This window comes from Scomber japonicus, chromosome 23 (genome assembly GCF_027409825.1).
Source record: "Scomber japonicus isolate fScoJap1 chromosome 23, fScoJap1.pri, whole genome shotgun sequence".
NCBI lineage: Eukaryota > Metazoa > Chordata > Actinopteri > Scombriformes > Scombridae > Scomber > Scomber japonicus.
In genome coordinates this window covers 20219737-20234400 of record NC_070600.1, presented here as the reverse complement: position 1 = coordinate 20234400, position 14664 = coordinate 20219737, and the positions used below count along the sequence as shown (strand labels likewise).

Here is a 14664-nt window from a genome sequence, read left to right as displayed (position 1 = left end):
GTGTTGTTGTCGGGTTTTTTTGACTCAGACTTTGAGTCATTCAGAGAGATACGAGCCCACATAGCTGCTCTAAAGAAAAGCCTAATGGAAGAATGTGGGAGCTCGTAAAGGTCTCTTCTTTTATGTTGCAGTGTGGGTTGTGCAATGTGTGTGTGTGTGTGTGTGTGTGTGTGTGTGTGTGTGTCAAGGGGCAGAGTCTTGATGTTTCAGTACTTCACCTTATTTTAGCAACAAACTTCCAAAGTATAAAGCACCTTTGTAAAAGAAGGACGGCGCATTATATATTATATTTCATCTTTTTTAAGTTTCAGCACCTCTGAGCACCTTCAGCACTTTTTATTTTCAGGTTTCGGTAAAAAACTAAAGAAAAAAATTACTAATAAAAGACTTTTATTAGTTTGTGGTTGTTGTCGCTGATGTAGGGAAGCAAAGGTGACGCTGGAGTCGAAAATGAAAACACCAGTTAAGAGCAGCACTGAGCGACCAAACACTTTGTACTGATTAAAATCCAGTACAATTCATATCATATTAAGTTAAAAATCATAAAAAAGGGAACAATTTTTACTAATGAATTTCTAAATTATTAGTTTGTAATATCGCTGCAATCAAAAAGTATGAAAGGAACTACTAAAACATTTAATTTAAAACAAAAAAGTAGTTTTGTACTCTTTAAGAAATGTAAATGTAAATACAATTGAACTAATTTGGCTATTTTATTATTATTAAGTTATTATATATGGGCCAAGAAAGGCACCTTTAAATAAAATGTAATATTATTATCATTATTTTTATTATATATCATCTGTGAAAGGAGAGAGAGACAGAGAAATAACCCTTTTCATTCATATAAATTAATATATATCAATCTTAATGTTGTATTAATGTTCATATTATAGTTATTTTAATGCTCTGGAATCAATCTCATAACTTTCATGCCAATAAAACCCCATTAAATTGAATTGAATTAAATCACGCAGCTCTCACTCACTACAGGATACAATCATTTCTACCATGAGAGCAACAACAGTCTCAACTTGACGTGTTGTTGCCGTGCAGAGGTCACACAACAGTTATATGTCAGGGGTCAGAGGATGAGATACACAGGAAGCCAGCTCTCGTAGACTTCCTGGAATGTGTGAGCGTTAGTTACTCTGTCGCTCCCAGAGGTGTCGGACAACGTGAATAATTGATCTACTTTAACCGCATATTTGAATAATTGATACAGCTTATTAATTCATATTTGAGTAGAAGATACCCATTCTTGCTTTTTTTTGATATCATAGTAATAGTTTCATTCATATATTCAATAATGTCCTTTTAAATCACCCATTTCTATTTAAGCTATGATTTCAATGCATTGTTGGTTTTATGTATCTTCATATAAACCCTATTTTCTTTAATCTTCTGTATATTTGCAGTATCTTACCATAACTTCCCTCCTGCAGTGACCTCACACTTTAATCTATCCTGTTTTATTCATTCGTTGACCCCGAAGTCATTAAACACACACTTTTTCAATGAAAATAATACAGGGAGGAGAAAACTGCTACGGCACGTCCTGCTGCACAAGTCAAGGCTACGAACTCACCCCGCCCCAGTTGAGCGTCCTGGCGAGGTCATTTCCTGTTCCCAGAGGAAGAACAGCAACAGGAGGCTGGGGGTTCATCTGTAGCTCATCTAGAGTGGACAGGATCCACCCCACCTACAGAGAGACATACACATAACAACACATATAGAGATAGATATATATATATAAGCTGCAGAGATTTAGGATTGAATATAAATTTGTAGGAATAAAAGAATTTAAAAAAAAGACCCTCACCGTCCCGTCACCTCCGCAGGCGAGGATCCTCAGATTTGGCACTTTCCTGTATAACTCCAACCTGATCAATTTGCATGAGAAAGAGAGAAAGAAAGGAGCTGCTGATTGGGTGTCGAGTGGGTGTAAATTGGTCAGTGTTTGATGAAGCAGTGAATTTGAATAAAAGGAGACTAAAACTGAAGTGAGAAGATATAGCGAAGCAATTTTCACCCAACAGTGCGCTGTGATAATAAGAAGAGTGATGTGAGGTGAGGATTTTTAGGAGGACATTATTACAGATTTAGTCATTCTAGTCATGTGACCTTTAACTAAAATGTATAAGGGGCATGTTTTGTTCCCAATGAAGGGTACTTACGCTTCTCGAAGCCCACCCTGCGACAGGTCAAAGACTTGTCGTGGGTTCAAGATCCACATGAACATCTGTAACACCTTGGCACCCTGCAGAGAGAAGAAAAAGAAGAAGAAATGATGATATAATAATGATAACAGCCATCGAGTTAAACATTTCAAGGTGGCTTTTTCATAAAACTCTGATTATCTGATGAAACTAATCCAGTCTGAACTGACATCTCGCTAATTAAACGTTCTGTTATTGCCCACCGACAGATTGTAATAACTCCTGAACAGCCTGACGGAGGCTGAGCAGGAAGATTTTACACCTTATTTCAAATATAAATCATCCGACAACACCCTGTTGAGATCCGTACATTAATAAAAGACTTAAATTAAAATCTGATGAGACCATGATGCAACATTATCTCTTGTAAAGTACGACAGCGTTCAGGAGAACAGGTTGTTGGTTAAATCAAGTGTGACAGACAAAGTTAATACATTATGTCTTCCTGCATTTAAAATGAATTGTAGACACAGAGGGAATAGTAGGCGAATCAGAGGGGTGCTGTGTCTTACATCTTAAATTATGAGCAATAATTTAGCAACAACTTTGGAGTGGGAATGAATCACATTAAAGGACCCTCCGCACTGTTCAAATGAGGCGAGCCTGTAATGGTGTTACGTAGGTGACAGAGAAAAGATTAACATGCGGCGCACTGACCTGGTTGCCGCCGCTCTTGGGATTAACAAAAACTAAGATGGGCTTCATGAGAGGAGAGGGGAGAGGCTTCAACATGAACGGACGCCATTTGGACTCCTAGGGAGAAGAAAGAGAGAGAAAGGCAGAGTAAGAAATGTGACTCAACTCTTATAAAGGAAACACATATGTAATAGATCAAAACTGTGTATGGGCTACAGCAGAGGTTACCTAACCGAGTATAGTTTCATACTCCTACAGTTAAATAATTAACCCTCCTGTTGTCTTCAAGTCAAGGAAGGAAGGGAGGGAGGAGGAAGGAAAGGAGGGAGGAAGGGAGGAAGAAGGAAGGAAAGGAGGGAGGAAAGAAGGAAGTAAGAAGGAAGGATAGGAGGGAGGAAGGAAATGAGGGAGGAAGGAGGAAGGAAGGGAGGAAGGAAAGAGGGAAGGAAGGAAGAAAGGAGGGAGGAAGGAAGGAAAGGAGGGAAGAAGAAAGGAAGGAAGGAAGGAAAGAAGGGAGGAAGAAGGAAGGAAAGGAAGGGAAGGAAGGGAAGGAAGGAAGGACAGAAGGAAGGAAGGAAGGAAGGAAGGAAGGAAAGAAGGAAGGAAGGAAGAAACAGTCAAAATCATTCATTCATTTTCAATCATTTGCTGATTGAAAATGTTGATCTTACTCTATTTTAGCTTAATTTTACTCCCAATTTAACACTTTTAGTCATATTTAAATGTATTTTTATTTTGCCATGTGTTGCTTTCATATTCTGTCTTGATACGTTTCAGGGTTTGATGTGAAGCACTTTGAATCACCTTGTTGAAATGTGCTTTACAAATAAATTTGCCTTGCTTTGCCAATGTCAGAAATAGATGTCAGACAGCCCTTAAACGCACCACATGCATTCCTGATCTGGCTTCATTTACTTCTGACAATAATATGTTTTGTCAGTTATTTACACACATATATACAAACATGACCGGCAGGGCATCTGGTCTGGCCTAGAGATTAAGACCAAATGACCGCAGTACTCTATGTTCATGTCTTATGTAGAAAACAAAGTGTGTCTAACTTTAAAACTCTAAATGTATAAACACTTGAAATAAAAAAAACCCTGAATATTAATATCCTCTGTCTCTTTCACATTGCTACTTACATCCATTCCCTTCTTGCTTGTCCTTCGTTTGAAAGATGTCCGTTTTTTTCTTCTGGCAGAGTTCTTAAGTGAGCTCTAGGGGACGAAAACACACACACAGACACACAGACAAACACACACACACACAGAGACACACACAAATACACACAGGCAGTCCAGTGGTTAGTTCACTGTCACCATGTCCCTTGTAATGGTAATTAAAAGTGCAATGTAGCATGTGATATGACTGAGGGATATATATGTGTGTGTGTGTGTGTGTGTGTGTGTGTGTGTGTGTGTGTGTGTGTGTGTGAGAGACTATGAGACACAAACCCAGAGCTCTCTCAGACAGATCAGACATGTGTCAGCTCATATCACATCACGGCCAAAACTCTCTCTCTTTCTCTCACACACACACACACACACACACACACGCACACACACACACACATACACACACACACAAACACACTTTTTGACACACGCCTTCTTCTGGAGTTTTAAATTTAGATCCAACAAAGTCATTTTTCGTAACTGTCACAAAATGACAGCGAGTGAACTTTATCAACCGGCAGACTGACCGCTGGGGGAGTGTGTGTGTGAGAGAGTGTGTGTGTGTGTGTGTGTATGTGTGTGTACACCTGTGGTTTCCTGACTTTGATGATCCAGGACGGAGGTACGATGACACCAGCGTGGGCTCCCAGTGAACACGGCTCCTCAATCTGGTGCAGCATGAAACACGTCACCTTGTTGTGGAACTGCGAGCAGAGAAACGTGTCGTTATTTATCCCGTTAATCATTTAAATCAATTACAAATTTATACGTTTACATCACGCCGTGACTCAGCGGGAACAACTGGAAACCAACACGACAGCAGAGCATGAATAAACATTAACGACAGGAGGAGAAGGTGACGAAAACAAATATGACACGGAAAAACAAAATGTATCAACCGAAAGATCAAATCTGGGACGATTATCAGTTTAAAAAAAAAAGAAACCCAAAGAAAAGTTTCTGAGCTTTCGAATTTGAGAATAAATGTTGATATTTTAACACGAAGCTGCAGCTGAATAAGAATAAATGATCTACTTTGGTGTTATTTTCACTTCTCTTGTGACAAAACAGGTTTTGTTTCTGCATGTCTGCTGCCTCACTCTGATAAGTGTTAAATGAGACGTGTCACTTCCTCGTTAACTTGCATTGAATACTTGATACTTGACCCTGCACGAGTTTTTAAACTGAAACTAAAATGTCTCTAATATTGTTTTAAGACCCTGACTGTTCACTTGGTGCCTTCATAGAGATCTGGAGAAACAAAGACTCACATTATATTGAGCCTCCAAATAAACATGTTTTTTTTACACAAGTTACTCGCTCCCCCTCCCTTTTCTTTTCTCCTTTTCACTTCCAGGTGCTCCTTGATGAGCTTTTATGATTAATGAGTGGACCTGCAGGAGCTCTCTTCACCACCTGAGACCCTCTTCTGTTTTTTTTTTCTTTTTGTTTTCTTGGTAGTGCAGTTTTTAGCAGCTTTGTTTCTTCAGATTAGGTTATGCATTTTCGTATAGTTTAGAGGTGGTGGTGGTGTGGGGGGTCTGGGTCCTATTGACTATTGCTCGGCTGGCTCATAGACTTCCTTATGTTTTGTTCTTTTTGGCCAGACCTCCTTACAGGGTTCTCTCTACATGCACAGGGTTGAGCTATCTGCTAGTTTTATTCTTTATTGTGGCCGTAACTCATAAATCATTTAAAATGTGAATGTAATACAGACACTAGCTGTCTGTTGCAGCTTTTAATGCTGTTCAGGATCTACATGGAAGTTAGCTTGAACCACAACAACCACATTTATGGTGAGATCAGTCAGGTTGAAATAAACTGTTACTATCTTTTCAGGCTAGATTGGAACTGGATGGGTCTTATGAAGTCTGAACAGTCATAAATCACATGAGATCCGATTTTTGCAAACCAGATGTAAACCACCTTTGGGAGGAAGTTTCAGATCACATTTGGACAGATGTGTGTGAGTCTGAACAGCTCCAAACACTCATATCGGATTTGACTGTCTGTGACGTCTCTACGCTACATCACTCTATGCGACACCAGACCCGCACTTATTCCAGTTCTTGTTGCTAGGTGATATCACTGGAGGCAACGGAGGACGTCAAAAACATCAGTCCATGGACAGAGGACCAAACCATATTCTTAATCTTTGGGGAGATGGCTCGGTTCAAGAGAAGCTTGAGGGTTTGTTGTTGCTGTCGCTGTTGCAATCATATGACATCACACAATACACGCTAGATGACGCCTCCGCTCTGACAATGTTGCCACGGCAACCTGTCAGATTGGTCATTAATGTGGCCCAGTCTGAACAGAGCCAAATCCGATTTGGACACCTGCTAAAAACAGTGTGGACAGTCAGGCCTAAACATCAGATTTGAGAAGGAATCAGATTTGCCTGCAGTCTGAACGCAGCCTAATCATCTTCATGTGTGAAGTTGTACTATATATGTCTAATTAACGTTTTGGACAGCAGGATTTTTGCTTTATTCTATGAGCTTTAATGAATTACTCACAGCTTGTTTACACCAGGAACAACTGATGGCGATGATTTCTTTACTGTGGAAGAACTTCTGTTGAAAACTCTGTGGGAGCAGAAGGAAGAAAAACACTGAGATAATAATAACTGTGTGAACAACATTTATTATTGTGTGTGTGTGTGTGTGTGTGTGTGTGTGTGTGTGTGTGTGTGTGTGTGTGTGTGTGTGTGAGTGTGTGTGTGTGTGCATGCTTACCTTTCCACACTGTCTGCATTTGCCCTCCTGTCTTCGTCTGTGAACCCAGTGATGTCTCAGTATGTTCTGCTGTTGGGAGAGACAGATGCAGAACATAATCACATTTTTTTCGATGCTAACAGAATACTTACTAATTATTTCCTCTCAGATGTACACAGTTACTAACACACACACACACACACACACACACACACACACACACACACACACACACAAACTTACATCTCTGAGGCAGCGGGATCCTCCCTCTCTGAAAGTTGGCTTGCATCTAAAGTTGATCTGGAGAGAGAAGAACACAAGAAAAGAAAAGAGAGAGGATAACTAAACTAAACTAAGATTTTTGGCACAAACATGAAATCATAGCAGTTTATATATATTAAAACATTTGTACTATAAAAAGGTAATATCTAATTTAAAACCTGATATAAATAATTAACGAAGCATCTAACTTGCCAAAACTAGCCCAAATATAAATATGCGTTTATGTGGGCGTGTTGTTACGGAAACAAGCGAGAAGATGAAATATAATCTGAGAAGTTCAGTCCAGTAATAGATCCAGTTTGACATCACAATACTACTCACCAGTTTATAATACTGTGAGATGGGAATTTACAAATCTGTCAAGTTATACTGGCAGCAATCCTTTTCTTTTATTGTTGAATGTGATAGAAACAGTTTTTACTACTATTATTATTTGACTGGCCAAAAAAAGCTGTTAATGTAGCATTACTCGAGGCTAAAATAAGACAAGATAATGAGTCCCATGATGGGTCAAAATTAAAGTGTTACAGCAGCAAAGTGGATAGTAAAAATAGAATGAATAATAAATAACAAGTAAGTAAAAAACAAGAAATATGAACGATAGGAAATAGAAATAGTAACTGTATATTAAGAGGAATATTGGTGTAATGATAATATGTGTGTGATATTGATATTACAGCAGATTTTAAAGTATATTTCATAGTTGAACAGAAAGAAATATTATACCCAAACTACTGATATTGCACTGTGAGCCGCTGTGTTAGAGTTGCTGCTTTGCCAATTAACAGTGAAATGAATGAGTAGGCTATTCTGTCAGTGTAAAGTTGTGTGAATTGATAAGTGTTGGAAAAGTTTAATGACTTTTCTTTAAAGCATTTTTTCAACTTTTTCAATTTTAAGCCATTAAATTAACTGAGGATGTCAAATTAACACATAATTTTACCACATCCTGTAGCAAACATGCAAACATGCTACCCACCAATACGCACATCTGGTTTAAGTAGAAAATGACTCATGCATGTTTTTAGGTCTAAATCGAGCTCAAAAAACAGAAGAGGAACGCTGTTAGCAAGAAACTTCTCAAATAACTGTCAAAATTCAGATAAGATAAGCTCTCTCTGTATGCGTGTGTGTGTGTGTGTGTGTGTGTGTGTGTGTGTGTGTGTGTGTGTGTGTGTGTGTGAGACCTTTTCTAGTTGCTCCATGCAGCTGGTGTGAACGACGATCTTGCAGGCAGCACATTTCTTCCTGGGGGCCGACTTCTTAAAGGAGACAACAGAGACAAAGCACAGAGGGAGGTGAGAGGCACAAAAACACTGAAAAACACACACAAGGCAACAAGAACATGCACAATAATGCTTACAGATGATAAAAAAAGTAGATAAAAGACACACAAACACACACAGAAACGCCTCTAATAACAGCATTAGCAGCATGATGACACTCCAGACATGAAAAGAGACGCTTTGACTTCAAAACTCAAGCCCCAAATAATGCACTTATTTTCCCAATTACTAAATTATTAAGCCAAAAAAACACACACAAATGAAACCTTTAACCCTCCTGTTGTCCTCAAGTCAAGGAAGGAAGGGAAGGAGGGAAAGGAGGGAGGAAGGAAGGAAGGAAGGAAAGGAGGGAGGAAAGGAGGAAGGAAGAAGGAAGGGAAGGAGGAGGGAAGGGAGGAAGGAAGGAGGAAGGAAGGACGGAAGGAAGGACGGAGGAAAGAAGGAAAGAAGGAAGGAAGGAAGGAAGGAAGGATGGAAGGACGGAGGAAAGAAAGATGGAAGGAAGGAAGGAATGAAGGAAGGAAGGAAGGAAGAAACGAAGGAGCAGTCAAAACAGACGGGGTCAATTTGACCCGGGAAGACGACAGGAAGGTTAAATTAGAAATGTGAGAAAAAGTCAAACCAGGAAATGATATAAAATTAAAAGTGAAACAGTGAAAGATCAAAGTGGTGTTTGCTGCCCTTCACTACACCACTACTCATTACAGGTGATGTTATGACGGAGGATAATGGAGCGGTCGATGGGTTCACTCTTGACTTTTCACACTGAGCAACACTTAACAGCTGCTTTATGTATCATAACATAATACATTTGGCCTTTAACTCTCACATCTCATTGGTTAGCAGATGCTAATGTGCTCAAGTGCTTCCACAAAATCCTCTTTTAACATTTAAAAAAAAAAATCACATTAAGAAAGCTTAACGTTCCTCTGCAGGATGCATCTTTGATAACGTGATTAAAGTCAACTGCAGCAGCGTAAATGGAGGAATTTTACCAGAAACTTGCTTTTTTTTTGTAGCTTTAGTTTGGTTATTTATGTTAGTTGACATTCAGCCTCTTCATCATCTTCATCATTCTTTTGTATCGAGGGGAACGTTATCCTACAGTCATGGTTTTAACTTTTACATACTGTTCATATTCTGACTCATTATCAGTCTCTACATCAGTTCACATTCATACATTCACCATCGGTCATTAATGAAGAGCGTATACAATTTATTTATGGGGGGAAAAGACATTTAAAATCACTATTTTATGATCCGGGAGAACATTTAAAAAAAAACTTTAAAAAAACGTATCTTTTTACTAAAGCATTTTGTCTTTTATATGTTCTCCTTTAACCTTTTCTTTTTCTTTTTTCTTTTCTTTTTTACTCTGTAGCACTTTGAGATTGCTGAAATGTAAAGTGAAATACAAATTAAATTGTATTATTATTATTATGTAAAGAATACACCAACATGCTTGAATGGTGATTTTCTCTTTCTTCTTATTTCTTAGTTAATCTATGTTTTATTTTGTATTTTATATCTGTTTTTATTTAGTTTCCCCTTTAAATGTATATTAACGTCGATCCTTTTTCACCTGTTTCAATGTTTTTATTGTATCTTTATCATTTTATTTTTAAACCCCTATCATTTATTCTAAGTGCTCTACTTGTTTGCACTTGTTTTGAGCTGCATTTCATGTATGAAAGGTGCTACAGTATATACATAAAGTTATCATTATCAAATTTGGACATTTTCATGTATCAGCTGCACCAAAATTTAAAAAATGATACTTTTTATCTTCTTTTTTTGCATATTCAGGATCACAATAGGAAAAGTCCACCTGGAGGAAATGAGTATTGGGTGTTTTTACAGCTCTTTAATGTAAAAACAGGTCAAATTTGACCCTGAACAAGTGTAACGATTAATAGTTTAACTCTCAAAAGATGACAGGAATTAAATACCACTACTCTCACTTCATTACTTTCATCAAGAGTGTTAAAATTCATAAAACAACCTCTTTAACAACAACAACAACACTTTCTAAGAAAAGACTGGAAGGAAGAGACGACCCCTCACTCTATTTTGAATAATTACAAAGGTTGGGCTGACAGTTAATACGGCCTCAGAGGGAAAGAGTTAGTTAACTGTGACCCTCCTCCAAACTACGGGAGACCCCCGCCCCCGAGGGACCGCGACAGACTCAACAGCGAGGGTCACATGAAGGGTATGGCAGCTGAGCGGGATAATTTGTTTGCATGTTTACTCCAATTAACTCATCTTAGAGAGGACGCTGTCAGTAGATTTGACAATGTTGTTGCCCCCCCGACTCTCTGAAACCCACTCCCCAAATCTCTCCGTCATTGTACTGACCTCAGCAAAGACAAAACTTTTAGTCCATAAAAGTCATAGCTGGAAATTCAGCTGGTTATCTTTTTACTAAACTAGTATTGACCTGTGCCCTTTTTTCATGATCTCATTTCTACTCAGGCAGATTCTGATCACAGCAGGTTTTTTAGTATGTTGACTGCGATAGATCCGTACCAGAGCTGAGAGGGAAAGTTTGTGCCCCGGCCGCCCTGTTAAAAACCAGACAAGCCTTTTCTGGTTTTTCTGGGTCATGGATCAAATATGGTGTCGCTCATGTCATGTAATGGAGACTCCCCACGCCTCCCTGCTAGATTACCTATTGGCTGATTCATATCTGGATCAATTTTTTTTTTTTTTAAATTTGGCACTTGACACTTCAAGGGTTAAGTGCTAAGGACTCTTTTATATTGTTGTGTTTGTTGTGTTTGTCTTTTTATCTTATCAATGCAGAGAAAGCTTAACAAAAATGTCACAGTACTGCTGGTATAATGACCATAAGCTCATCTAATTTTTTTCTGCTTTTTTTATTTTGTTTGGGAAAGGCATTTTCCATCAGAATCAACAGCACAGAAATACAGAATTGGTATTTTCCATAGTCCTTTTCCTGTTTATGCATATGGGTGAGCAACAAGAGTCAACAAAGGACACAGTTTGTGTGGGGAAGGACAGTCCTCCTGGTCCTTCATGAGCATCCATTGTCACTTTCCTGAGAACATGTCCTTATATATTCCACTAAATATGAAAAGTTTAGCACATTTACACACATTAACCTCTCTCTTCAACCCACATGCTTACAACCGTCATAGTTGTAGTTTCTGCATCAACATATGAACAATCTTAAAAAGACAACTATGTACATTAAAGTGAGGGAACTTACTTATTGTTATTTCCATCTTTTTTCAGCTTTTTAAAATCCTGCTTGTAAAGTGTTTTATGATGACCGTGATGAAGGCCGCAAGCCGAAACACGTTGGTCTATAAATAAAGTTCTCCTAAACTACAATCTGTTTCTCCTTCTCCACTCAGGCTAATTGTTTGCATCCCATTTTGGGGGGGAGCTGGCTTTTCTACTTTTATTTATTTATTTTTCATATCTCCTTTGCTGTAGAGTTTTCTTAATATTCAGGACACCTTCAGTTGTCTCTGTCCGTCATGTGACCCTCGCACTACTCATCATCATCATCATCATCGTCATCGTCATCATCATCATCTCCCTGCAAGCTACTGTGTCGGTTTATACACTCATAGCATAGTTACTTTAAATAGTCTCTGCAGCCTCCTTTTAGACTGGCAGGATTTTCCCCTTGATGATTTAAAACGAAACCAGCCGTTTGCAGCTGAGCGCAGGTAGGAATGTGCTTATTCATGTCGTCCGTGACTGTCAAAGCAATCTGAGATTCCACTGAAGGCAGATTGTCCGTTTAAGTAAGCGAAAAAAAAACACACAAAGAATATTTATTTAACCCTCCTGTTGTCCTCAGGTCAAGGAAGGAAAGGAGGAAGGAAGGAAAGGAGAGAAGGAAGGGAGGAAGGAAAGAAAGAAAGGAGTAAGGACAAAAAGAGGAAGGAATTTAGGAGAGAAGGAAGGGAGGAAGGAAAGGAGGAATGAAGGAAGGAAGGAAAGGAGTAAGGAGGGAGGGAGGGAGGGAGGAAGGAAGGAAAGAAAGGAGTAACGAGGGAGGGAGGGAGGAAAGAAGGAAGGAAGGAAGGAAGGAAGGAAGGAAGGAAGGAAAGGAGTAAGGAGGGAGGGAGGAAGGAAAGAAGGAAGGAAAGAAGGAAGGAATGAAGGAAGGAAGGAAGGAAAGGAGTAAGGAGGGAGGGATGAAGGAAAGAATGAAGGAATGAAGGAATGAAGGAATGAAGGAAGGGAGAAAGGGAGGAAGGAAGGAAAGGAGTAAGAAAGGAAGGAAGGAAGGAAAGGAGTGAGAAAGGAAGGAAGGAAAGGGGTGAGAAAGGAAGGAAGGAAGGAAGGAAGGAGTAAGAAGGAAGGGAGGAAGGAAGGAAGGAAGGAAGGAAGGAAGGAAGGAAGGGAGTAAGGACGGAGTGAGGAAGGAAAGAAGGAAGGGAGCAAGGACGGAAGGAGGAGGGAGCAAAGAAAGAGGGAGGAAGGAAGGAAGGAAAGGAGTAAGAAAGGAGTAAGAAAGGAAGGAAGGAAGGAAAGAAGGAACAGTCAAAATAGATGGGGTCAATTTGACCCGGGAGGACGACAGGAGGGTTAATGAAAGTTATGACAGTGAGAGATGATAGCGGTCTGGTCTGTTACAGCATCACCGTCCCTGAATGTGTCATTAAAGTGTATTTATGGTCAATATTAAAGGTTATTCCCAGCTCTTGTTGTTCCGTGTTAAAAGGTGTCGGCACAGAAGAGAAAGCATCTGTAATACCTGTAATTTAAAAGTGCTTTTCAAACAGCTGTGCATACTTTGTGGTTAAAAGCAACTTGAGGGAAAAAAAAAAAACACATCTTTTTTTTTCCTCATCATCTGCTTTCTGAGTCATTTCTTCTCGGCGCTGCACGGTTCATCTGAATGAGAGCGAGGCATCTTGTTTAAAATAACGCTACATTTTCTAGACGTTTAAAAAAGATCACGACAGGACTCACGAGGATCAGTTTCCAAAACACTCGGACCACCTGTTTCATCCGACGCTGCATGCTAATACTCTGACATCATGAATCATGCATTTGTTGTTTGTTTTTTGTACATTTTAAAATATGTGAAGAAGGAAAAAATGAACTCCTGTAATGAATCTTAACTTTATGAGTCACTGGCAGCCTTGTTTTGAACATTATGTTTTAAGAAGTCACAGTTCAGTCTTTTCTTTTCCTTCCCAGTCTCCCTCAGCTGATGTAAAATTTAAGAAACGGTAGTAAAAAAAAAAAAAAGATGAATTATTTCCCCCGCTGCTGCAACACCGGAGCAATAGTTAATCTTCTCCATCTATCGCCTGTTTTGTGACCCGTGTTTCACCTCCTCTCAGTCACACCTGCTTGATAACCATGTTGCTCTACAAGCTTTTAAAAGCAGGTGGCGTTAAGTATTTTCCTGCTAAAGTCATCAATCCTTTGCCAACTGAAGTGATGTCACAACAAGCCATTTAAAGAGATTGATTTATTGGTCTAAACCTACTCCGCTGCTACATTAAGGAGACGTAATGACCCGAGCTGCTGCTTTAGAAAATACAAACCACTTCCTGAGAAAACCAGCAAGAGTCAGATGGATGACACGACACTATTATACTATTACCTGACATTTTAACACATATTAGTAGAATAGCAGAAGTACTTATTATAACAATATAGAATAAAATTGACCAGTTACCAACACACTTCACTCTAGTGCTGGGCGGTATGACCAAAAATGTATATGACGGTATTTTTCAAAATAAAAGCGGTTTCACTGTATATGACGGTATTTTTTTTTCATGCATAATCAGCTGTTCACAACATCTTCTACTGGTTGAGAGAGGAAATACTACTCTACTGAAGTAGATTGACTTAGGATGGACTATTTTACTGTCATATATATGAATATTCGTAATATCAGAGCTGCCAACATTCCCGTTTTTCCTGTATTTCAGACTCATCTCCAGAGGCTCTCCCCCGTTTTGTCTTTTCTACCGGGAATCTCCCGTAATTTACAGCCCCAACTTTGTTTGTTAATGATAACAAGAAGAGCACAATAACAAAGGTTTTATTTTGAAAGCTTAGACAGGAAGCCACCGTAGCTCTGTTAGTTTGACAGAAGCTGAAACACACGGCGAAATGTTTTTAACTGTAAATAAAAGTGCAGAGTGTCATTTTTTGTGCTGTTATTAAAGAGGAAACATAACTAAATGAAATGTTAGTGTCACGGTTGTCTTGTAGGATCTCAGATGCTTTTTTAACCTTGATAAGAATTCAATTCTTACAATATTATATTATTTTTTGAATTGCTTAATATGTTTATTTATGCTTGACTTTTTGTTTTTGTGAATGATATTCTGTTTTTTAA

General features: G+C 38.8%; 1 protein-coding gene across 1 annotated transcript in view; it reads right to left on the bottom strand.

The window, feature by feature from the left end:
- The window catches only part of dgki (diacylglycerol kinase, iota), an 86185-nt gene that overhangs the window by 26317 nt on the left and 45204 nt on the right, over positions 1–14664 (bottom strand). The window contains exons 4-13 of the mRNA XM_053314177.1: positions 8220–8294; positions 6994–7050; positions 6772–6840; positions 6553–6621; positions 4621–4737; positions 4001–4075; positions 2877–2972; positions 2178–2260; positions 1823–1883; positions 1589–1702 (exon numbers count right to left, since the gene is read on the bottom strand). Of these exons, the coding sequence (XP_053170152.1) occupies positions 1589–1702; positions 1823–1883; positions 2178–2260; positions 2877–2972; positions 4001–4075; positions 4621–4737; positions 6553–6621; positions 6772–6840; positions 6994–7050; positions 8220–8294 (816 nt within the window). The remainder of the gene's footprint in view (positions 1–1588; positions 1703–1822; positions 1884–2177; positions 2261–2876; positions 2973–4000; positions 4076–4620; positions 4738–6552; positions 6622–6771; positions 6841–6993; positions 7051–8219; positions 8295–14664) is intronic.